The sequence below is a fragment of the Copadichromis virginalis genome, linkage group LG9 (assembly GCF_057382275.1).
Source record: "Copadichromis virginalis isolate Kocher_CV1m ecotype Utaka linkage group LG9, C_Virginalis_male_GT1.1, whole genome shotgun sequence".
Taxonomy (NCBI): domain Eukaryota; kingdom Metazoa; phylum Chordata; class Actinopteri; order Cichliformes; family Cichlidae; genus Copadichromis; species Copadichromis virginalis.
In genome coordinates this window covers 2,685,914-2,710,226 of record NC_140626.1, presented here as the reverse complement: position 1 = coordinate 2,710,226, position 24,313 = coordinate 2,685,914, and the positions used below count along the sequence as shown (strand labels likewise).

General features: G+C 43.8%; 1 protein-coding gene across 1 annotated transcript; it reads left to right on the top strand.

The window, feature by feature from the left end:
- The first annotated feature begins 17,945 nt into the window (after positions 1-17,945).
- On the top strand, positions 17,946-23,265 carry LOC146701101 (uncharacterized). Its single transcript, XM_085469289.1, has 3 exons — positions 17,946-18,606; positions 19,922-20,020; positions 20,214-23,265. Exons 1-3 carry the CDS (start codon positions 17,946-17,948, stop codon positions 20,318-20,320), a joined length of 867 nt encoding a protein of 288 aa, XP_085325415.1. The 3' UTR covers positions 20,321-23,265.
- The last annotated feature ends 1,048 nt before the right edge of the window (positions 23,266-24,313 follow it).

The window sequence follows — 24,313 nt, the reverse complement described above, 5'->3', positions numbered from 1 at the left end:
AGCCATGTCTCGGTGAAGCAGAGGAGATTGCAGTCCCGAATGTCTCTCTGGAACTTTATCCTGGCCCTGAGGTCGTCAAGCTTGTTCTCCAGTGACTGGACGTTGGCGAGCAGGATGCTAGGCAGAGGTGTGCGGTGTGCACGAGCTCTCAGCCTGTTCCTGACGCCGGCTCGCTTCCCTCTAGGCCGCCGCCGCTTCCCTTTGTTCTCCCTCGAGATCTCACTCGGCCAGCTTGGATCCGGAGTTAAAAACTTCGAATTGTGAGTACATTGTATACCAATAGAAACAAGAGTGTCACTGTCATACCTAATGTACCCAATGGTGATGATTTTGCCGATTTAGAAACGCTGAAAACTAACTTAAAAAACAAAGACAAAGAAAAAGTGGTCGGAGCAGTCGTGACAGCAGCCGACCTCACCGGCGCCATACAGTACTTGGTTGAGACGTAATATTTTAACAACGAAAGTATAGACATCATAGATGTATGATTGTCAGTCCAAAGAGGGAGACAGGAAAGAGGGGAACGTGAGGAGAAAGTACAAGGTCAGGAAGAACCAGGTAAGCAAACAGACAGGGAGCAGTGACAGGCACAGCAGAAACTGTTAAACTGACAAAGAAAAAAAACCTGATTTTACTCACAGTCTGGAAGTTGTGTCCTCCATATATTAAAGCTGCTAAACAGAATCTGCAAAACAAACTGGGTTGAAACATTTTTGGACCTCTTTAACAACATTCCAACATAACATTAAAATCAATGATATATTTTTATGTGGTTCAGCCACAACTCTACAAAAACCTCAGTCAACAATAGGTAGGCCAACTTTTGGACCGTCCAGTTGTCTGTATGACTGCCGCAGTACATACATCACATTTGGCGTGGCTGTAGCTTAGGTGGCAGAGCAGGTCAGCCACTAATCAGAAGGTCGGTGGTTCGATCCCAGGCTGCCTCCTGGCTGCATGCCAAATATCCTTGGGCAAGATACTAACCCCATGTTTGCCTACTGGTGGTGGTCAGAGGGCCCGGTGGCGCCAGTGTCCGGCAGCCTCGCCTCTGTCAGTGCGCCCCAGGGCAGCTGTGGCTACAATGTAGCTGCCAGTGTGTGTGAATGGGTGAATGACTGAATGTAGTGTGAAGCGCTTTGGGGTCCTTAGGGACTAGAAAAGCGCTATACAAATGCAGGCCATTTACCATTTGCTCACTATCAGAAAGAGCCAAACAGCCCTCGTAAAGAGAAGCAGATGCTCTATTTATATTCTAAAATTGTTTTAAGCTTGTTTCAAAGATTCTGTACAGCAGCTTTAAATGTTTTCTAAAAGCACACATACACTTATCAGTGTTTCTCACACTTTTTACAGTGTGGACCACCTGATAAAATGTCAAGCTCTCCTAAGCACCACTATGAAAGCATGAAACTCATAAATCTTACAACAAAAAATTCCAATCTGTTACTAAAGTGAAAAGTCACATAGGTTAAAATAAAAGAAAAAATCTGCAGAGCCATAGTAGTATCTGCATTAAAGATTTTTTCATACATTGTATACACTGTACCATAAGCAAAGTTGCCTCCATCTTTATAATTTTTTTATTAATATTTTGTACATTTGTACATTTCAAGGACTCTTCAATATTTTGAGTGTATTTTTATGTACCTGTATTATATTATACTTACACATTAAAAGTGAATCTCTGTCCAAAAAATGCATTCAGTTGACTTTTTACTCACTATGAGCATCATTCATTATTCTCCCCCAGTAATTAAGGTTAGGATTTTTTTTTATTCTTCTTTTGCAGCATTTAAATAACCTTTATCAAATTTGATGGTTTTGTTACAGATTTTTCAAAAAAGTGCTTTTCTTTTCTTTCACAAATGTGGGATTAAATTGTGTTAAAATGTGCAAAACAGTGATGTCGTGTTTTGTGACGAGGACCAAGGCACAGAGAGCCTTGATGAATTTAAGAATCTTATGGTTTAATAAAGAAATTTGCAGACTTGCACAGAGATGGTAAAATTATGATGACCGATAACGGAGATGAAGACAACAGATGATGAGGACAGGAAGGAACAGGGGTTTAGGATGCAGGGACTGACAGAGACGGGGAAGAAGTCTCATTGTGACGTTTATCTTGCCTGGCTGGACAGCTCTCTGGTTGCTCAGCACCTCCAAAGCTCTGATCCTAGAATCGCCCGTGATGGTGGCTAGAATAGAAGTTAAAATTGAAGAGAAATTCTATTCTTCTTTGCTACTTCTTCTCCATGGCTAGCTAGCACTAGGCGTGGAGAAGTGCAGAGGGAGGCAGAGCAGTCCCAAAACTGACCTTTATGGTAAAATAGCTGCTAAAAACCACAACCAAGGAAAAGCAAGAAGCAGAAGAGATTTTTTTGGTACCAAGAAACACAACGAATGGACATTAGACCAGTGGAAATCTGTGCCTTGGTTTGATGAGTCCAAATTTGAGATCTTTGTTTCCACCCAATGGGTCTTTGTGCGAAGCACAAAAGGTGAACGGATAGTCTCTGAATAATAATAATAATGACTTTATTTATAAAGCGCTTTCAATCAAAGTGCTGTACAGCTATTTGAAACTAAAAAGATAAATAACAGCGATACAAAGCAACACAAGTAAAAAACACAATACACGTTAAAAACAGTAACAATTTAAAAACCAGAAGGCATAGAATTAAGACCTGTAGGATCGGGTGAACAAATGTGTCTTCAACTTAGTTTAAAAAACCTCCACGGAGCATGCCTGCCTAATATCTTGAGGGAGATTGTTCCACAAAAATGGGGCACGAAAGGAAAAAGCACGCTCTCCAGTTGTCTTTTTTCTGGCTCTAGGAACCTTTAGAAGGCCAGCGTCCTGAGATCGGAGAGCACGGGGTGGATGTGAGGGACCAAGCAGCCAAAGCAAAGAGGACACAGGCAAAAAAAATATCTTCAAAAGGGTTTTCTTTATTTTAACCCTCAAAAAGTCCAAAAATTAAAAAATTCAAAACCATACTTAGCAGGCCCATAAAACAGATCAACTAAATATAACTCTACAAAAAGTAATTTCCAAAAACTTAAACAACAAAGTGAGACACAACTTAACTCACAAACTGACCTAATTACAAAGACACATGAGGGTAGCTTTTATAATGATTTGGCCAAACCATTTGAACACAATAGGGGGGAAAACAAAAACACACACTAATATTAACTAAGCACAGAATAACCTAACTAAACCTAAAACACCCCTGCTCCTGGTAAGCCCATGGTTGGTCCTGCTGAGCAGGCATTTTGTCCCCAGAGTCCTCAGCCACGCCTTTTGCCCAGACAGGAAACAGCCACCGCCCAAACCCAGGTAACTCAAAGAAAGAGAAACATAATTAATATAACAAAACATTTTAGAAAAACCACACAATGTTACTATGTGCGCGCCTCATAATACCAGTGTTAGGTTTAACCAAATGATTAATGAATTATATTAATGAAGAAAACTGCAAAACAAACTAATAAAGTGAATTAATTGACTGATTTCCCCATGTGTGGCTGATGCCATCACACACACCCCCTCTTCAGGACTCTCGCTGGTACAGCGAGAGAGGAAGTCGGCGGTAACGTTGTTCTTCCCAGGAATGTGCTTGATGACAAACCGGAAAGGTTGCAGAGCAAGGTACCATCTTGTGATCCTTCCGTTCTTATCCTTCATCTTTTCCATCCACTGAAGTGCACTGTGATCCGTCTCCAGGGTGAATTCTCTTCCAAGAAGGTAGTACCTGAAGGAATCAAGGGCCCACTTGATTGCAAGGGCCTCCTTTTCCACTGTTGAATATCGAACCTCTCTCGGGAACAGCTTTCGGCTGATATAAGCAACAGGATGACGTTCTCCTTCCAAACCTTGAAGTAGCACTGCTCCCAGACCCCTATGAGATGCATCCGTTTGAAGGAAAAAGTGCTCATTAAAGTCTGGACTGTACAAAACTGGTTCGCTACTCAGTGATTGACTGATGTCCTTGAAAGCTGCTATAGCCTCCTCTGTCCAGTTAATCTGATTAGGACACTTGATGCCTATCAAGTCCGTTAGTAGAGCTGCCCTGGTGGAGAATCGTGGTATGAACCGACGATAAAAGCCTGCCATGCCCAAAAAGGATCTTAGTTGCTTCCTTGTCTGTGGGAGAGGACAAGACTCAATGGCTTGGATCTTACTGACCTGAGGCTTGATCACCCCATTCCCGATCACATGGCCCAGGTACGCAGTCTCAGCAGAGGCAAAAACACACTTAGAGGGGTTCACCGTCAACCCAGCAGTGCCAAGACGGTCGAAGACAGCATGCAGATGTTCCAAGTGTTCCTCCCATGTGGTGCTGTAGATGACAATATCATCAAGATATGCAGATGCAAAATCTGAGAAACCACATAGTACTTGGTCCATTAATCTCTGAAAGGTTGCTGGAGCCCCATGCAGCCCGAATGGCATCACTGTAAATTGGAAGAGACCCCAAGGTGTTCGAAAGGCAGTCAACTTCTTTGATCGCTCCGTTAGTGGCACCTGCCAATATCCCTTGCACAGGTCAAGTGTGGTCAAGTACTTTGCCTTCCCCAGCTGTTCCAGCAAATCATCAATGCGTGGTGTGGGGTATGAATCAAACAGTGATATTGAGTTTAGGTACCTGAAGTCTATACAGAACCTCATGCTTTCATCCTTCTTTGGCACCAGGACCACTGGATTACACCACTTACTCTTTGATGGCTCAATGATCCCCAAGGACAACATGAGGTCGATTTCCTTCTTCAGGGATATTAGCAGACGTTCAGGGATCCCGTAGCTCAAACGCTTTACTGCGACGCCCTCTTTAATGACAATGTCATGCTCAACAATATCTGTTCGGCCAGGATTCACTTGAAGCACCTCAGAGTTGCATGCAGCTCTCACCTGAAGCTGTTTATCATCTGGCAGATGACTAAGGTCAAAATCTACCACATCAGCAGAAGGCAAGTATTGCTCACCAACCTCTTCTTCCTCTGGCACACCCCTTATGAGCATCACCTCTGCTGTCTTTTCAGGGCGCTGCGCCCATTCCTTCAATAGATTTATGTGCAGAACCCTGCTGGAGCGTGGCTTTCCAGGGATGAACACTTGGTAAGTAGTGGACCCCAGTTTCTTCTGAACCTCAAAGGGCCCTTGCCACTTAGCCAATAGCTTGTTGTTGTCAGTGGGGAGGAGCACCAACACCTTTTGTCCAGGACTAAAAGACCTCTGACGAGCTGCTCGGTCATACCAAAACTTCTGCTTCTGCTGGATTTTGGTCATATTTGACTGAGCAAGCTCACTCATTTTCTGCAGTTGCTCCCTCATCTGCACAACATAGGAAACAATGTTAACAGAGTCCATCTTTTCCTTGCCTCCCTCCCAGATGTTTCTTAGCAGGGCTAGAGGTCCTTGTACCTCATACCCATACAAAAGTTCGAACGGAGAGAAACCAGTGGAGGCTTGTGGCACTTCCCTGTAGGCAAAGAGAAGATAAGGAAGCCACTGATCCCAATCAGCACCATTCTTATCTACAACCTTCCGGAGCATCTGCTTCAGGGTCTGATTGAACCGTTCTGTTAGCCCATCAGTCTGAGGATGGTATGGGGTGGTCCTCAGGCTTCTAATCCCCAGCAGCTTGTACACCTGTTTTAGTAAGTTGGACATAAAGTTACTCCCCTGATCAGTCAGTATTTCCTGTGGGAACCCTACTCTTGCAAAGAGCTGTACAAGGCAGAAAGCTACTGATTTTGCCTTGATGGATTTCAGTGGGAAGACCTCTGGATATTTAGTTGCATAATCAGTGATTACAAGCATATAGCGATTCCCTGACTTACTCTTCTCAACGGGTCCAACAATATCCATTCCGAGGCGCTCAAATGGGGTACCAATAATAGGCAGTGGTTGGAGTGGAGCTTTGGAAGGGACTTTGGAGGATGTCATCTGGCACTGAGGACAGCTCTTACAGAAGTAGGCTACATCTCTATGGAGGCCAGGCCAGAAAAAATGTTGTTTAATACGAGCTGTGGTTTTGTGCTTACCAAGGTGGCCAGACCAGGGAATAGAGTGTCCCAAATTAAGCACGGTTTCTCTAACTTCTTGGGGGACCACTAGCTTCAGAAGTGAGCCCATCTGATGGTAAAGTATGCCATTTTGCAAGACATAGTCACTTTTGTTAATGCCTGCCTCCTCTACTTGGTCCTTGTCTATTGCTCGCTGAAAACAGGAAGCTAAACTAGGATCAGTTTTTTGCAACTCTATTATATTGCCAGGAATTTGAAGTCCCAAAGGCAAGTCTGGGTCAGTATGCATTTCTGGGTGTACTATAGTATGCTGGAACTTCTCCTGTCTCCTCTGTCCGCGACTTTTCCGAGGCTTCACAGGTGCAACTTCCCATTCCTCATTAAAAAATGGCAAGGCACTGAAAACTTCTGAGGTTTCACTAGATTTTTGAGCTTGGGCTCTAGTAACAGCCACATTGCATTGATGATTCTGGTCTGACTCCAACAAATCAAAAAGCACTGGAAAATCTCGTCCCAGAATAGCTGAATAAGGCAGGTTATCAACCACCCCAACATTTAAAAGGTATGTCTGTCCATTCACTTTAATGTACATGTCAGCTGTTGAGTACATCTTCTCATCTCCATGCACACAACAAATGGGGGTGGTGTCACTAACACGGACAATATTGGGGGGCACAAAATCTCTATGTATCAGTGTACGAGAACTGCCAGAATCAAGCAAAGCTCTTAAAGTTGTTCCATTAGCTTCAATTTTTATCATTTTAACAGTCTGGTCACACTGGAGCCCATGTTCAGCATGTGAACGTGGCATGAAACACATTTGAACCATCTTAGCTGAGGTTTTTGGGCACATTGGCTTTGTGTGGCCCTCTAACCCACAGAGGTAACAAACAATCTTTTTTGAATTTTTTAATGGTCTGCCAGCAAACTGGTTCTCACCCACAGGAGTTTTTTCTGCTGACAATGGCCTTTGATGATACATCTGGGCTGATTTGGGGCCTTCCTTTGGCATTTTATTTGCATTACAGGTCCAAGGTTGTCCTTTCCTCCTGGCAGCTACAAACACTTCTGCCAGCTCAGCTGCCTTCGCTGCAGAAGACGGATTGTGCTCTCGAATCCAAACCTTTTGGCTGAATCCATTTCCCGTACAGATCTTTAAGTCGAGCATACAACTCCTTGGGGTTCTCATCAAGCCTGACTTCCAGTGAACGGAATCGCTGCCTGTAGGTCTCAGGGTTAACATCATACTTGGACAAAATTGCAGCTTTAACTTTGTCATAGCTGAGAGAGTCATCAATATCCATATGAACGTATGCTCCTCTTGCCTTGCCCGTTAGTTAGAAAAAAAAAAACTGTGTCCTCAACTGGCAGATCCCACTGCTGCCACCAATTGTGAGGGACCAAGCAGCCAAAGCAAAGAGGACACAGGCAAAAAAAATATCTTCAAAAGGGTTTTCTTTATTTTAACCCTCAAAAAGTCCAAAAATTAACAAAATTCAAAACCATACTTAGCAGGCCCATAAAACAGGTCAACTAAATATAACTCTACAAAAAGTAATTTCCAAAAACTTAAACAACAAAGTGAGACACAACTTAACTCACAAACTGACCTAATTACAAAGACACATGAGGGTAGCTTTTATAATGATTTGGCCAAACCATTTGAACACAATAGGGGGGAAAACAAAAACACACACTAATATTAACTAAGCACAGAATAACCTAACTAAACCTAAAACACCCCTGCTCCTGGTAAGCCCATGGTTGGTTCTGCTGAGCAGGCATTTTGTCCCCAGAGTCCTCAGCCACGCCTTTTGCCCAGACAGGAAACAGCCACCGCCCAAACCCAGGTAACGCAAAGAAAGAGAAACATAATTAATATAACAAAACATTTTAGAAAAACCACACAATGTTACTATGTGCGCGCCTCATAATACCAGTGTTAAGTTTAACCAAATGATTAATGAAGAAAACTGCAAAGCAAACTAATAAAGTGAAAAATGGACTAATTTACCCCTGTGTGGCTGATGCCATCACAGTGGAACATAGAGGTGTAAAAGGTCGGAGAGGTATGAAGGTGCCAGTCCATTTAAAGCCTTGCAGGTGAGCAGCAGGACCTTAAAATCTGCTCAAACCTGACAAGGTAGCCAATGAAGAAATCTCAGTACAGTGGTAATGTGAATTTCCCAGTTCTTGTTAAAATGCGAGCAGCTGCATTTTGCACCATCTGTAGACCTCTAAAACTTGGTTAGAGGAACATAAAGCTGCAGGTCATCAGCGTAATAATGAAAGGTTACATTAAAAGAACGTAAAAGAACACCAAGAGGCAGCAGGTACATAGAAAACAGCAATGGTCCAAGTATGGAGCCCTGAGGGACCCCATGCCTCACTGCACAGGTCTCTGAGAGATCATTTTTAAAACTAACAGTCTGAGACCTCCCAGACAGGTAAGATCTCAGCCACGATAAAACATTTTCTGTAATTCCAATAAAATGTTCAAGCCTATCCAATAAAATACAGTGATCCACAGTGTCAAACGCAGCACTTAGATCCAGCAGTAATAAAACTGAAGTGCGATCGTTGTCTGCATTTACCAGCAGATCATTTACCACTTTGACAAAAGCTGTTTCTGTGGAGTGATTTGGTCTAAAAGCAGACTGAAATGGTTCAAACAGATTTTTTGTTGACAGATGCTCAGTGAGCTGCTTTTTCAAAATACTTTTTCAAAGGCCTTAGAGAAAAAAGACAGATGTGTTAAGAGAAATAAAATGTAGGGTCCTAATACTGACCACAGTTCCTTTATAGCCCAGGCTGGTAGAGGATCCAAAGAACAGGTTGTACATCGAGCTGCTTTTACAACCTTAGTTAATCCAGACAGGGAAATAACCTTGAAGTCAGAGAACAGTTTATCAGCATCAACAGGCAAAGCAGCCGAGTAGTCTGACGAACTGCTTGATGAGTGAGTAATCTGATTCCTAAGTGTTTCAGCCCTGTCTCTGAAAAACATAAGAAAGTCATGAGCTGTCAAATTTGAACAGCAGAGAGTTGAGTTACTCTCTGTTGCGACACTGTGTTGAATAAGAGTTTTGAGTTATGCTTATGACTCAAGATGAGATTTGAGAAATAATTTGCTATTGCTGCAGACATCACAGATTAAAGAAAAGACAGTGAGTCCAAGCCTGGAGAAATACTTCTAGTCTGGAAGATTGCCAGTGACGCTCTGCTTTTCTTCAATTTCTTCTCAAGTTCAAGAGCTCCTCATATAGCCAGGGCATAGGGTTCCTTTTTGACATTTTAACTTCTTTATAGGAACAACAGAGTCCAGTAGTTCAAGAAGTGTATTATTAAGGTTCCCAGTCAAGGTGTCCACCAGAGATGGGCAGTAACGCGTTACTGTAATCTGATTACTTTTTTCGAGTAACGAGTAAAGTAAGGGATTACTATTGCAAAAACGGTAATTAGATTACCGTTACTTTCCCGTAGGAACGCTGCGTTACTGCGTTACTAAAACCGTGATTTTTTGCGAGAATGTCTCACGACAGTAATGTAAGCGAGTGTGCCGTTAGTGACAACAGCTGTGTGCAGATCAACAATGGATCACATATCGATTGTGGGAGAGAGTATGAGCGTGCAGCGTTTAAAGCGTGGAAGTACTGACCTTACTTTGAGTTTGATTCCATAAAAAGTGACAAAAACATTAGTGTCCGCTGTGCGTGGGAAGAAAACTTCTTTTTACAGCGAAAAAAACCCCTAAACTTCCAAGCAAGCACCGAGAGCGCAACGACGTAATGGGAAACTCACAGAGAAACTGCCGTATCCTTCCACTGACCGCTGCACACCTGCACCAGGGTAAACCTCCACCTACCGCAGTCCTGCTTTACAGGTGAAAATAGAGCAACAGGACCGCTGAGACTTTGACTTTATTTATGTTCTGCTGTGTTTTACTTGCATCTATTTGAAAGAGTGAGTGTAAACAAAAAAAATATTTTATTTTATGAGCTAATTTATTCAAGTCAGAGAAAGTTGCATATAATAAAATTTTTGCTTGATGCATAAAGTTAAAAGATTAAAACTGATAAAACAAGTTAAAAAAAGAGACTTTTCCATTTGATTACATTTTGTATGATGGATTATGTAGAAAAAGTAGAATTGGTGTCATGGTCCTGGGCCGTGTTGGCCCAGTATTCTTAGTTCTCTTGTATTTTTGTATTCAGTTCCCTGTTTAGGTTCTGTTTCCTGAGTTGCCCTGTTATGTTGTTCCCTGTGTGCTTTCCCTTTGTGACTCTCACCCCCTGTGTGCCCCTCTATGTATTCATGAGCCCTTGTCCCCTTTCGTGTTTCATTCCATGTTTTCCCCAGCCTGTTATGTCTGTGTTTTCCCCGTGCTCTCTCTCCTCCTGTCTGAACCTCTGTGTACTTCCTGTTTGACTCTGCCCGTCTCCCGTCAGTGTTATGTTCACCCCGCCCTGTCTCGTTATGGTTATCTGTGTCAGCTGTGTTCCCCGTGTGTTCCCACTTTCCTCGTTAACCCTCTGTGTATTTCTTTCTGCGTCTCCCTCTGTTCGGCGTCGCGTTCTCCCTCATGTTGTGTGTTATTCTCCCCGTGGTTCCTGGTACATCTCATGTTTAGTTTTTCCAGTTTAGTTCAGTACTGTTTTGTGTTTCACCTTTAAGCCAGCATTAAAACTGTGATCTTTAAGTTTATCCCCGTGTCTGTGAGTCTGCATCTTGGGTCCTTCTCCTGCCTGCCACACAACGAATCATGACAATTGGGCTGAAAGATCTATCGCTTTATCACCTATTCAGGTTGTAAATCGTGTTTTTAAAAAGTAACTAAGTAACTAAGTAATTAATTACTTTTGAAAATAAGTAATCAGTAAAGTGACAGGATTACTTTTTTGGGGAAGTAATCAGTAATTAGTTACTGATTACTTTTTTCAAGTAACTTGACCAACACTGGTGTCCACACATAACTCCTGGGTAAAAATAGGGTCCAACACATCAAGTAAATGTAATTTAACTCCAAGCAATGCTTCGGGGCTATTATGACGAGATGATCTGAGGGTCAATTTCCCCTCTCAGAAGCTGGAGATTTAGGGATTAAAATATCAAATAAAATTGGTGAGTTGTTGAAAATAGGTAAAACACAATTTTCAGTCATTGATACATTCAGTCCATAACCCAACACAAGGTCTAGGGTGTGGCCCTTACCTGTTGGCCGAGACACAATTGTGTGAAGTTTGAGGAATCACTTACATTTAAGAAATTTTTGACCAGGGGTTTATCCTCACAACACAGATGAATATTAAAGTCCCCCACTATAAGAATCCTTAGTCTGAAAATTCCAAAATAAATAAGCCATTATATTTAAGTGGACGGTATGTTAGGAACATGACGTCCGGCTTATGAGTGCCAAAAAAGTCCCGAAGTACATGAGTTTTATTTGATACAAATCTTGCATTTAAGAGAGCTAATTTAACTCTCTGTCCATCCGTGGTAGCAGTCAGTAATTGTAGGTTGTTTATATTCGCTTCACCTCCCCTCGTATCCCGTTGGCATGGCGACCAATTAAACTGCGTCGGGTGAGCGACGTCAATGATGTAAACAGGAAGAAGGTAGCGCTGTTTGAGTCCAAAATAAAGTCCTAAACAGCCAGGGTCGCCAATGGTAAGGACCTGCCGCATCCAAGTTCTGACCTGAACACACTTCCCAGAGCGCATGGCACGTATACGTCCACTTCTACAGCGCTTCCATTTAGAAGGATTCCAGGCTGGATCACAGCGATGCAGTTCCTCCGGTACCGACGCCATAGACGGCAGGAGTCCTCCACATCGCTCGCTAACGCTGGTGAGAGGAATGGGCCTGAAAGACAGGATCATGGCAAACCAGGACCCTCCATAGCCAGTTACCAAGATTAAGTGAAGTACCCTCTGAAGGACTACTAGAAGATGTGAATGCAGCATTACAGACAACCCTACTGTGGCCATTGCTGAAACCAACGGAGTGATCTACACTAGAACTATACAAGATCAACAGGACCCTAAGAACCTTTATCAGGAACTCATTGGGGATGTGGTGTACAACACTAGAGGCCAACTTCAAGCCTATAGCACAAGTTACCATCAAGTCTGGGATTAACCAAGGAGAGATGCTTTGTCTCCACTATGTTCTGCAAAGGTTTGAACCCCCTCAGTGAGATTATTGACAAGATTGGCTACAGATACCAACTACAGAATGGAGCAGTTGTCCACCACCATCAAGATGTATCCCAGGACTGAATGAGACATTGATTCACTGGTGTTCACCACAAGGATATACAGCACCTTGGACTATAGAAGTGTAGTGGGATGCAGCAAAGAGAGGGAAGGTAATCAGAACTGAGGGGACTGACTTCTGCACTACCAGAAGTCAACATTGCAGGCATCAAGGACACCTGGAAATCTCCCAATCAATACCTATGCTCTGCCAATGATCAGATACCTCGCTGGGATAAATAACTGGCCAAAAGGAGGCGATAGAAGCCCCTGACATCAGGATAAGGAAGCTCGTCACGTCCGCAAAGGCCGATGCCGAAAAGTGGACCCAAAAGCAGATACAGGTGAAGGTACAATAGACAGATTTCTAATCAGAATTTATTAACAAACACCAGATTACATCTTAAGTTTGTGGAAGGAGAGAGGCATGAATCAAAACATGATTAAGGAGTAGAGTGACGATGGAGGTCACTGAAACAGAAGGAGAGAGATATCAGAGGAGTTCTGCATGAGGCACTGTATAACTTGCAGGGTTTACTTGCTCGCAGGTGGAGTGCAATGTGAAGGGGAGGTGGAACGGTCCGGGTGAGGACCAAGGAAGGGAGAGCGGGTTCCTACGGTGATGTGTGATGTCACACAGCTAATATTTCACACACTTCCCTTCTCATTCATGCTGACTGAATGTGAACGGTGTGAAACAGCAGTGAGCAGGAAGGGAGTGCGTGGATTCCCTTCCCTCTTCTCCCCAGAGCCCTGGGCCCCCACCCAGCTCACTGTATATATATTGCACTGTGGTGTTCCCTGCTGTAAATAAACTGTGAACTTTTTCAAGAGCTGTGTCTGCACTCGAGTCTGTTCTGTCCTGTAAAATACCTAAAGTTATGCAATACTTACAAAAAAAAATCAGATAAAAAAATTAGATAAATTTGCTTTCGGTTAGGTTTAGATGTCAAAACTGCTCGTTAAGATTATGAATAGTTTGGTTCAAATGTGTTTCATCCTTTGCAAGGATTCAAATAACATGTCCTCACACAGAGCACTTAATCTGCAAAGGTTCTTTTACTTTGAAAATTGGCAGGATTTTCTCAGCTAAGAAACTCAGCTTGATAGAAAACTGTGGCACAGCGAGCAGTTCTGTTGGCCACGCTGGAGCCTGAATGTGAAACAGTCACCTACACTGCATCTCCCGAGTTAAGCACTTTTTAAATTCCTGTTGATTTCATAAACTGCAATTTTCAGTTGTAGTTAAGACCTTCTGCTGGATGCTGCCTCCTGTGGGAAACCTCGTGCCTCTATGACGCTGGCAGCTTTGACTCAACAGAAGCATTTTATATCCTTGGAATTAAATGGGATAACTGATTAGTAAAGAAACCTTCATTGCAAAACATGATCAGCTGTGATACTTCACAGAATATGCAAAACTGTAATTTGATATTTTCTGTTATAGAAACTAATGACAATAATATTCATAAATCACAACGACTAATTATTTATAAATGTAATTAAAACATTTTTGTTATTTTGTGCAGCAAGTTAACTGTTACTACAGATTAATGAAGCAATAACTTTGTACTTTATAACAAAGTGTCACCAAAGAAATGAAGCACCAAAGCTGTGTCCACACAGGAAGCAGTTCACAGCAATCAAAGACCAGAGAAAGTCAGTGACATTCTGTGGCTTTAAATAACTACCGGACAAATAAATGCTGGTGACGCAAAGTGGGCAGGTCCTACGATTAACATATGACATGCCAGTAAATCCATTGGAGGTTACCTTGGCAACTGGAACTTCAAATACCCAGAGGCTTTAAGGGGTGGCTACAGCGCCTTTGCACCTTTTTGTTTTTTTAAATATCCATTTTAGTAATATTACAAAAAGATGTAAAAAATATTACCAGATATTCAGAACTGGTCTCTGTAAGGTACCAACCACAAGAGTACCCCCTGTCAAAGGTACAGCAGCATTATCTTAATAATGTCCTCACTGACGAGCTGCACTGCTAAAGGTACAATGGAGCACTTTATGTTCTTAGAGTGAAGTCATTTCAGCTCTGAATCTGTGCTTGGTTTCTGGGTATCAGGGGAAACAATGTAACTAACACATATAGTAGGAGTCTGTAGAGAGCCAAAAAGAAGTGTTTGCCCTGTGGCCCCTCAGGAGAACAATCCTCAGTACATCGCAACAACACAAAAACTGCTGGGCATGACCCGTCGATGTGCTCGCTGTTTGTTTTTTAACTACATAAACTGCACATTGCATACTTCCACACTGACATGAAACAGAAAGGCAGTAGAAAGAGAACCGTCATCCTTACCTCTGTAGACAATGGAAGCATATAATAAAAAGGGAATAAATAATAAAGTGTGCCAAACCTGGCTGACATAATTCATCTGCACTCTGGCATTATTTAAATGTATGGCTCCAAGATACAAATCTCTAGCTATTTGAGCTAAAACTCAGACACAAAGACCTTGATTTCAAAAACACACCGCGTGACTTTGCTGTAGTGCGAGTCACCTGTCTAATGAAGTAGACGTGCATGCGCAGACCTGTGATTTGTTGAGCACGGCAGGAAAGGCGAGGCTCCAGCTTGTCATTGAAAACCGCTTTATGGGATTAATTGGCTGCTGATGGCTTATGGATTTTTCCTTTTTCCTCTTTCTGTCTTTGTGTTACAGTTGTGCTGTACATGTTGCTGTTCTGATATTTGGCCTTGTGGTGCTTCAAGCTCAATTCAGTGGCTTTTGTATGGCTGGCTGCTTTGAAAAGCGGAGACCTTCCTCTCTCTCTCTCCTCTCGCTCTGTATCAGAGCAAAAAGATTTTCAGTCCAGCCTGATTCTTTGGGATGAATGCTGCGGACAAAACATGTCAATGTGTTTAGTGAGGAACTCGAGGAAATTCACTTCAGTGAAGGTGAATATAAACACCTTTTTTTTTTTACTTTTCCAAATGTTAATTTATGGAAGAAGTGTGTTTTTTATGTAAAGGAAAACACAAACATGAGCAACACATAGTGGGACATTCTTATTCAGAACACATGTGGCACCATGTTCATGCCAAAACACATTTGTTCATAAAAATGCATAATCTCTCAGCACTATGTTAACAAAGAGGAATGAGCAGCACAGTTACAGCTCATGTCTAGTCCCACAGTGCTCTTAATATAAGCATTTAATAATAAAACATTTCTGCCCATGTCCACAGTAATGTCCACCTCAGCTATGACGGACCGTCTAAAAACCTTTGATAGAAACAAACAAACAAAAACATGTGGACCTCTAAACCCTGCCAGCCTGCCTGTGAGCACTCGGCGTTAATGAAGAAGCTTTGCAGCTATTGGCAGAGATCTCTACACTGTGTGTGTGTGTGTGTGTGTGTGTGTGTGTGTGTGTGTGTGTGTGTGTGTGCGTGAGTGTGTGTGTGTGTATGTGTGTGTGTGTGTAAACAGTCATTAAGTTCACCACAAAGTCTGCATGTATGACAGAAAGACATGTGCTGTTAGGTTGAAGCCTCAAACACAGAGCAGCAGTGTTGTGATTATTTAAATGCACTTTCCAGTAGAAATGCAGGAGGAATGACATTCTCCATGTCAGGTGGTCAAATATTAATAAGCTGAATGGTGTTGCTGTGCTGGTGCTGGGTGTGTATCTGAGACTGGATTGCTTAGATTACTCTGCACAGTCCTGGGTGTGTATTGTGGGTCTTATTCCCGCACACACTGATAACCCTGATCTCTGATATTCAGTGTCTCTCGGCTTATCCCGGTAAAAGGACCATCTGTGGCTGAACAATGCCACAGCAAGTGGGCTCATTGCCACTAGGGGGCACTACACCACTACGAAACAGAACCAGTGCCCCCCCAGCCACAGCTCCTCAGGCTCTTTTGTCTGCTATACATTAACGAACCATCTCTTTCGCAGATAAAGCCGTGTATGATTATTTTACCCCCCCCCATTCACCCTCAAAGGCGCCGCTGATCACTGTGGAATCCTTGAGAGATTTTAATTTCCATTGACTCTGGAGATTCGCCAGTGTCAGAGGAAGTAGCAGAGATGTAAATGTAATTGCTCTGTTGCTCCATTGAAATGAAGACACTGCTGAAATTAAGCATTTGTGTGGCTGCTTCTTTTTTTTAATCTACTCACAGTCGACTTTGTTCAAATGTGGAAAGAGGACTCAAACAAGAACAAAAGAGAACAAACAGAATCATCACACACAGGCACGTTGCAAGGATCGCACCGCCTAATTTCTCAATAGTCACTGAGAGATTTGGTGTGCAGCTTGTGCCCTTCAGTGCAGCTACAGTAAACACAGAAATAGAAGGAGAACATGAAAGCTTCTTGGATGTTTGTCCGCATTTCATTTCTGGCACGGCTTTGAAAAAGAATGGCACAACATTACTGCTGTGTTCCTGCCTGTGTGTGTGTGAAAGAGAGCTGGACACCTACAGGGAACCTTATATGATCTGACCACCATCTCTGCTTCAAAACACGGGCTCGTTTTCTCCCCCACAAATGATTTTAAGTCTTCCTAATTGAAAATGTCAGCGCCTGTTGCAGCGTGTTAAGAGAGCAGTGTGGAATTAAGAGCATCTTAAATGGGCCCCGAGGAACTCGGTTTCATTTCTCCTCGCTTTCATCCTTCTGTTTGTTCATACTGTCCCTGCTACTCTGCAGGGCTGATGTGAGGGTTCGAGTCACACTTTGGTCACTGATCAGTTTCTGAATGTTCATGAATCAGAATACTTTATTGATCCCTGTGGGGTACAGATGCTCCAAGACAGTAACAATAACAGACCAAACTAATATGATACAAACTTAACAAATAGCACCGATATAGGCAAGGCAAGGCAAGGCAAATTTATTTGTATAGCACAATTCAACAACAAGGTGATTCAAAGTGCTTTACAGAGACATTAGAAACAAAAACAAATAAAAAGCATGATTTAAAATTGATTAAAACAATATAAACAAACAATATAAAAATCGCTCAATTATAAATATCAAGAATATTCCAGAGGTGGACATTTGACTGTAACCTGTGAACTTTGTCATTTGCTATTCTACTGTACAGCGTGTGAAAAAAGGATATGGTTATTATTATTTTCATAAAGAAAAACACACACCGTGTGTGCTCACTGCTGTTTCACACCGCTCACATTCAGTCAGCATGAATGAGAAGTGTGTGAAATATCAGCTGTGTGACATCACACATCGCCGTAGGAACACGGGCATTTGGCTCACATCGCCTGAAGCGTCCCCTTAACATGTTTAACAAAGACGGCTAATAGGAAACGTTGGCAGACTTCAGTCCACACAGCAGCCTCGTCGTCCTGTGTGTGTGCGCGTATCAGTGATTCCTCACATCCTCGTGGTATGCTTTCATCAGTCCCAGGGGCCCATTCATTTCCTCTCTTCCTCCTCTTCTTCTCCAGCATCATCACAGTCACCCCTCACTTCATTTCTCATTTTTTTCTCCCACAGTTTAGTGGCTGCTGGTGGAAGTGTTGGCTGAGGGCCGTGAAGCACACAGTACATCAATTAATCCAGCAGTACTAGGTTCCAGGACACGTGTGTGTGTGTGTGTGTGTGTGTGTGTGTGTGTGTGTGTGTGAAATGCTCAAATCTAATTATTCTCTACCTCTCCTCGTAGCAGGGATGTGGCTTAGACAGACTGCTGCTGGCTCAAGGTTTTCATTGCTGCAATACCTCTCTCTCTCTCTCTTGCTCTCTCCCTGCATCCTACCTTACCCCACCTTCTTCCTGGTTCATCTATCCTCCTGCCCCCTGTTTTATCTTTCCCTCTCTCCTCTATCACTCTCTCACAGATGCCACATCACACCACACACTTGCACTTTCCCTCTCTCTCTCTCTCTCTCCCATCTGCCTGCTTTCTCACTCGCTCCACCAGCTTGTCGCCGGCTGCCTGTTCATTTGCCACGGCAGAGCAACAACTGGCTTCTTTCAGTGCTGGAGAGCAGCAGGAAAAGTGGAAGGAGAAGAAGAAGTAGAGGAGGGAAAGGAGAAGAAGAGGAGCTCTTTTGTGAAGCGTCCTTCGCTCATCCCTCTCTGGCAGCAGCAGCCGCAGCATCCGTACCGCTGCCTCCATCAGCAGCGGCGCAGCGGCCGCCGCTCTCGCTGCTGGATGCTCCGTCTCCTGCCGGGATCTGCCTCCACCTTCTCCTCAGGGAGCTCTTCCTGGAACTGGGAGGGGGAGGGAGATCACCACCTCCCAGTTTGCCACGGACCCTCAGCGAGGCAAGGAGAATTGTAGGAGAGCTGAGGAGAGGCACCACCCTGAGTGACAGGAGGAAGCAGGGTAAGAGGCCAGAGGGGCACACACAGAGCTCGCACTTCCATACTTTGCTGTCTCCATTTGCACATCCTGTGAAGCGCAGAAAAAAAACCTGGCTTCTACATCACCTCCATCAGCCTGCTCTCCTGTCTGCACTCATCATCTTCACCAGACTGTGGGCACTTTAGAAGAACCACAAGATGTGTGAATGTGTGTGTGTGTAAGCAAGGTCCTGAAAGTTGAGTGGAGACAGGAGGGAGTACCTGCAGCTCCTGAGCAAAGAGAAAGAAAGCAACTGTGTGAGGCAGCATCCTCCTGATGTGTGCTGCTGCTCTTCCTGACGCTCACAAACAAAGACTGACACAATCATGCTCATAGTAATCTGATGAGACTCCAGGGAGCTTCCACTCTACAATCAATGATACTTGGGCCGGCCGACCTCTCTGAGTGTGTGTGTGTGTGTGTGTGTGCAGACTGGCCTGGCTGAGTCGAGCTTAAGTGAAGAATAGAGGAGGGGATGCTAGGTTAGCCTCTGCTTTCTTCCTTCTTTGTCTCGTTGCTCCTCAGTCTTCCTCCTGCCAGCTTGGGGCTGCTGACTCTGATCATCAGTTTGTTTCTTCGTTCTGCTTCAGCTCATCTGCACGTTGGGATTTTTCATCCTCGTCACTGTGTTTTCTGATTGCAAGTCCAGTCACACCATCTGTTCCTCCTGTTAAATATGATTTTTCAGGTCTCAGGAACAATGAAACAGTTCATTTAGTGCCAGCGTGACAGAGACACAGACTGACAACCTTTTACCAAAGCAGCCTGATTGTGGGGAAAAAATCAATGGAATGATTTTGGATCAGCTTAGCTGGAGCGTGCTCTTTGTATTCAGCCGGCTAGTTTAATTAGAATAGAACGGAATAAATTTGCTTGAACTTTTCATCCATTATTCATGCATCACCCACCGACATTTAAATACATTGCTTTAATTTCAAAATAAAGAAATAAATCTGCCAAACTAATACTTAGGAACCGATTTAAAGTCAATTTTAAAGTTAACAAGTTGCAACAAGTAAACTCTGTACAAAATGCTTGCTCTTCCAGTAAATAGCCCGCTCCAGTAAGCTAGACACCTGCAGAAACACAGTAGTATTTCATAAAATCAAACAAATGAGTTGCCTGCATGTGCTGCCCCCTCCCTCCCTCCCGTTGTATAATCCATGTGTTGATTTCTCTGCCTGTCCCATGGGGGTGGGGAGGGGATGGTAATGGAGTGTACAGGGCTATTGTCACACCACAGCAGCTCCTGGCCTGACCTGCCTAACCCTCCGTCTCCCCTGTGTGTGCACCCCAGCCCCCCTGTCACCCTCCAACCCCTCCTTCCCAGGTCTCATGGGGAAGAGCTGGATGAGCTTTCGGGAGATCTGGGCGGTGCTGCCGGGCTGTAGTCCAGGTGAGAGACGGTCGCCGTTTCTCACGCTCCCCCTGTCGCTTGCAGAGATGGTTGCACAGAGGCGTGAGAGACTGAATCGATGTAACGTGAGCTTTTTCACACCCTTTTTTTCTCTGTTTTCTGTGTCTCCCTCTGACACCCACTTGCTGGCTTGGATTGAAAATGCCACCATTGTTAATTTTCTCCTTTGCAGAGGAGCCATTGATGGAGCCTAGCCTCACACTGCAGCGAGGCGTCTTCAATCAATGCACTGGCCACTCTCTGTGTATGTGTATGTTTCTGTTTGCCACCGGAGCCTGAAGGGGGGCTGCTGATGGCAGCGGCGATGGCCATGGTGGTGATGGTGGTGGTGATGATGATACGATGGCAGTGGCGCTGCTCACGTGCTTTCTGGCTTAGCTCCCCTGTTTACTGAAAGACTCTCTTCGGTGACGGGTATTCTTGGGTGGATAATACAGATCACGTTGTTATTGCTTAAGAATACGCGTAGTCGAGGAGAGTCCTCTCTTCGCCCAATACCCCTCAGCCCCCCCCGCACTCACCCACCTCACCTCCCCCCGACAAAACACCACCCAACCACGGAGGTCTGTCAGGTTGGGTGAAGCCACACCTCCACGCTCCACCTTCCTATAAAGAAAACCCATCTCTTCTTTGATTTCCGCTGCATCCCGCTGTCTTGCCTTCCCGCCCACTTCCTGTGTGCTGAGCCACGGTGTGAGGTCGACAGTGTCCTCGTGTCTGTCCCACCATACATCTGTCGGTGTGTCTCTGTCTGCGAGGCGTGGTGTGTGGATGTAGTCTTTCAGTGTGTGTGTTGTTCTTTGAGGGAAACGCTGGATTATTAGACGTGTGCATGTGTACGTGTTCCTGCAAAGCCAGCCTGGAACAAGCAGTGGCAGCAGACAGATGCCTGTCTGAAGCCTTCCCGTCAAGAAGGACACATTCTCTCACGCGAGCAACAGGTTTCTGTGCTGAGCACTGGATCTGCATTAATACTCCCGCCTGGCACTCTGTGTGCCGACAACATGAAATAAGCAAAGATAAGGCTCTAGATTTAAACATAGAAACTAAAGCACGGCTCATCAGGTGTAATATCTTTACATCTTTCATTTCCTTGGTCTGCACTGGACTGGCTGTACCTTAGACTCCAGGGCTGTGTGTGACAGGTGGGATAGCCCCGCACACTCACACTGGGTATGTAGAAGAAAGGCTTTTTTGGTCCTTGAAGGTTTGGAAATTAGTCAATTAATAAAAAAGATTATTAGTACAATTGGAGATAAATGATCTGACCACGCCTCCAAACACGCCCCTAGCTCTACAAGCTTTTCGTTCTTGTTTTCTTGCCCCAGCCTCCCTCCCCTTTTTCAGTTCTTTCACGTCTTCTTTTCTCATTAGTAAACGGGGATCCCTCCCATGCCTTCCCCAAACCACAGCTCAGTTCACATTTAATCCTCTATCTACTAAAAACGCTGTCAAACCTAAAATAAGGACGTGGGCCCAGCTCGTGAATGCACTCATCGATAAGAAGGATGAAGACCAAGGCTCAATTCTGTCTAACACCGAAGATGCCAACAACACCAAGAACATACTGAGAGTGTGTGGTGATGGCTTCAGACTGCTTCTCTTGTTTGAGCGTCAGTCCTCGTGTGCGCACGCTGCAGGCACAGCGCTCTGTGCTCGGCACAGCTAAACAAAAACTACCATAAAAGCTGTGTGATTAAGTTTGGCTTCATTAGAGTGTGACATCAGCGTGGGCCTGTAATATTTACTGAGGGGCCAGTGGACATCCACCGGCTGCGGTTACAGAGTGGAACCTCCTTTTCTTCAGCTCCATGTAGTGCATTTATTCTGTGACTGAGCTGTGCTGAGCTGCCTCTTGTGTTCCCCCTTTTTTATGCAAATGGCTGCTCAAATGGCATTTATCGCAGTGAGGTTTACGCCACATGTAACGCTGCTGCTGCCGCTGAGCCTCACACACACTCACACTAATGCACGCACACACTCATAGCTGAGAAAACAAAATGTCCACCACGAGCAGTCGACAGCTCAATTTATGCATTGAGGAAAGCGGCGTCTAGATAAACAATTACCCCTGGCTCAAATGGTCTATAACCAGCTTTTTCTGCGTTGCCAGCCGGGCCAATACATCATGAATATGGATTCCATCTCCATGTCTGATGGCACATTCTGAACCTTAACAGCCGTGTAAAATCCATTTAAACACTTAATAGGATCAGCTCGAGTCATACAGCCACGTCCTCACATGCATCGCCTCCCGTGATTGTGTGCTGCAGATTTCCGTATCGCTGGGCTTTTCCGAGCCTTTAAGAAGCAGTTTCTGCGCCGGCTTTGCTGCCACGTCGAATATAAAAGTTAGAGTCACTTAGACATGCTTGTGACTGTAATTATACAAATCATCCCAGTCATTACCACTGCAGATTATTCCAATAATGCAATTAATGCTTAACACTTGGCTTAGCTGATAATTACTGCTCCTTTGCTCGTGGAAACAAACAGAGCAACATGCTTAAACGTGTGTAGGAGGATGTAAACCGGAGCATTTGTGGGGTAATGACGAATCCAAAAAGGAGCCTCCTCCCCTGCTCTGCATGTCCACTGTGCCGTAGCGTGGACGCGGTCCTCTCGCTGTTTGCTACCTGCAACTGTGTTTGTTGCTGCTGCGGGGCTTCAGCTGGCTGCCACCGCTGCTGTCATCTCATGTTGCATTGTGTAAACACCTTACATCTAGCTCCACTGCTACACCGTTAGCCTGCGATGATTCCTTTGTTTGCATTAAAAAGCAAACACATGCATCCAGGCAGTCAACTGTTGCATTTCCTGACTGATTTTGGGCTCTTCAGTGGTGGTGATGAGCACACCGTGATGTGGTATAAAGTGTTGTGTTAGTCGCTGTGTGTGCCAGCCTGTGTTTGGACTGTTTCAAAAGAGCTGCTTTGCTGTAAAACCCACTGTTGACATGTCCTGTCAAATGCAACGCTCAATTTCTTTGAGGCGTGGACGAATGAGGCATTGTGTGCTGAGAGTGACGCCTATCTAAAGTGCATGCGTGCTCCTGTGCTCGTGCACTAATGCTGTTGTGTGCTGACGACATGCTGCTGCAGCTGCTGATGACTACGGTGATCCCTTTAGGCTAACCACTCTTTTCAACACATGTGAGGTTGTCCTGTAAGTGTGCCTTATTTCTGTCAATAAATTGTGGCTGTAAATACAAATAAATCCCTCTCTTCAAATTGAAGTGTGAAACGAAGCATTAATTAACAACTTGTGTATACACACACACACACACACACACATTGATGTGGAAAGAGGCCTTTACTGTGTGCTTGAGGCCTGTTTCATATCATAACACAAAATAAAAAATACACGAGGTGAGAACTGCATTAGTGTTAAATATTCGGGTTAATAACTTGAACACTTTCTGTCCCCACACTCTGTTGGCCTTTCCCCCTCAGAGAGTAAAAACAAAACGATCTCCTCTGTTCTGCTCTTTGGCAGTTAAGTTCAAAGAGGCGGAAATATCCAGTGTATTTAAAAAAGGCAGACGAGCTGTGAAACTTTCATTTGTAAATAGTAGATATTTTTTACTAAATTGCCAGGTTTGTTCAAACTACACACACACAAGCAGTAACGGCTGAAACAATGTGACTGACGAGCAGATTTTAAAATCGTTTCCTCTTTTTCAAAAAGAGCCATTTTTATCCCTCTTATTTTCACTTCTTTACACTAACTAATAGAATTTTCATCAGTTCAAAAAAACAAAGAAAAGCAAGAAAAGAAATATCAATACACTCCTGAAAAATGTGTTGCGACCTTACAAGATCCACCAAAGGATTTGCTGCCCTGGGTTTGCTTCAGTCGTGCATCTGAGGGAAAGACCTGCAGGCTCTACTCAGTGCTGCAGAAATGCCACGGGTTCAGCACGCATCATAATTTTGGTATTCTACTAAAGACTGAAAATTTTAAATAACAGTAAAAAAGATCTTCTTTTTCATGATATATTAAAACTGTTCGGACAGCCTTCAGGACAAAACGGGGCTTTCAAGCACTTTTCATTTTAATAAGCTTCACAAAGAAAAAAACCCACAGATTAAATTCAGGGAACATTTAACTGCAGTTAATTAATCGTTATTTATTGTTAAAAGACAATGAAATATTTTTAATAGATGCCACTGAAGTTTAAAAACTTTATGAATGGTAAATAAATATGATCACAGCAGAGGAACAGATGCATGTGGTGCTTTTATAAAACTGAAACAAATCCTTCTAATACCT

Excerpts from the sequence above, each read along its gene's own strand:
- LOC146701101 (XM_085469289.1), top strand. The coding sequence starts at position 17,946 with ATGTGGCTTAGACAGACTGCTGCTGGCTCAAGGTTTTCATTGCTGCAA. Across the intron at positions 18,607-19,921 it reads GAGTGACAGGAGGAAGCAGG|CCCCCCTGTCACCCTCCAAC; the intron begins GTAAGAGGCCAG and ends TGTGCACCCCAG. Across the intron at positions 20,021-20,213 it reads GCTGCCGGGCTGTAGTCCAG|AGGAGCCATTGATGGAGCCT; the intron begins GTGAGAGACGGT and ends TCTCCTTTGCAG.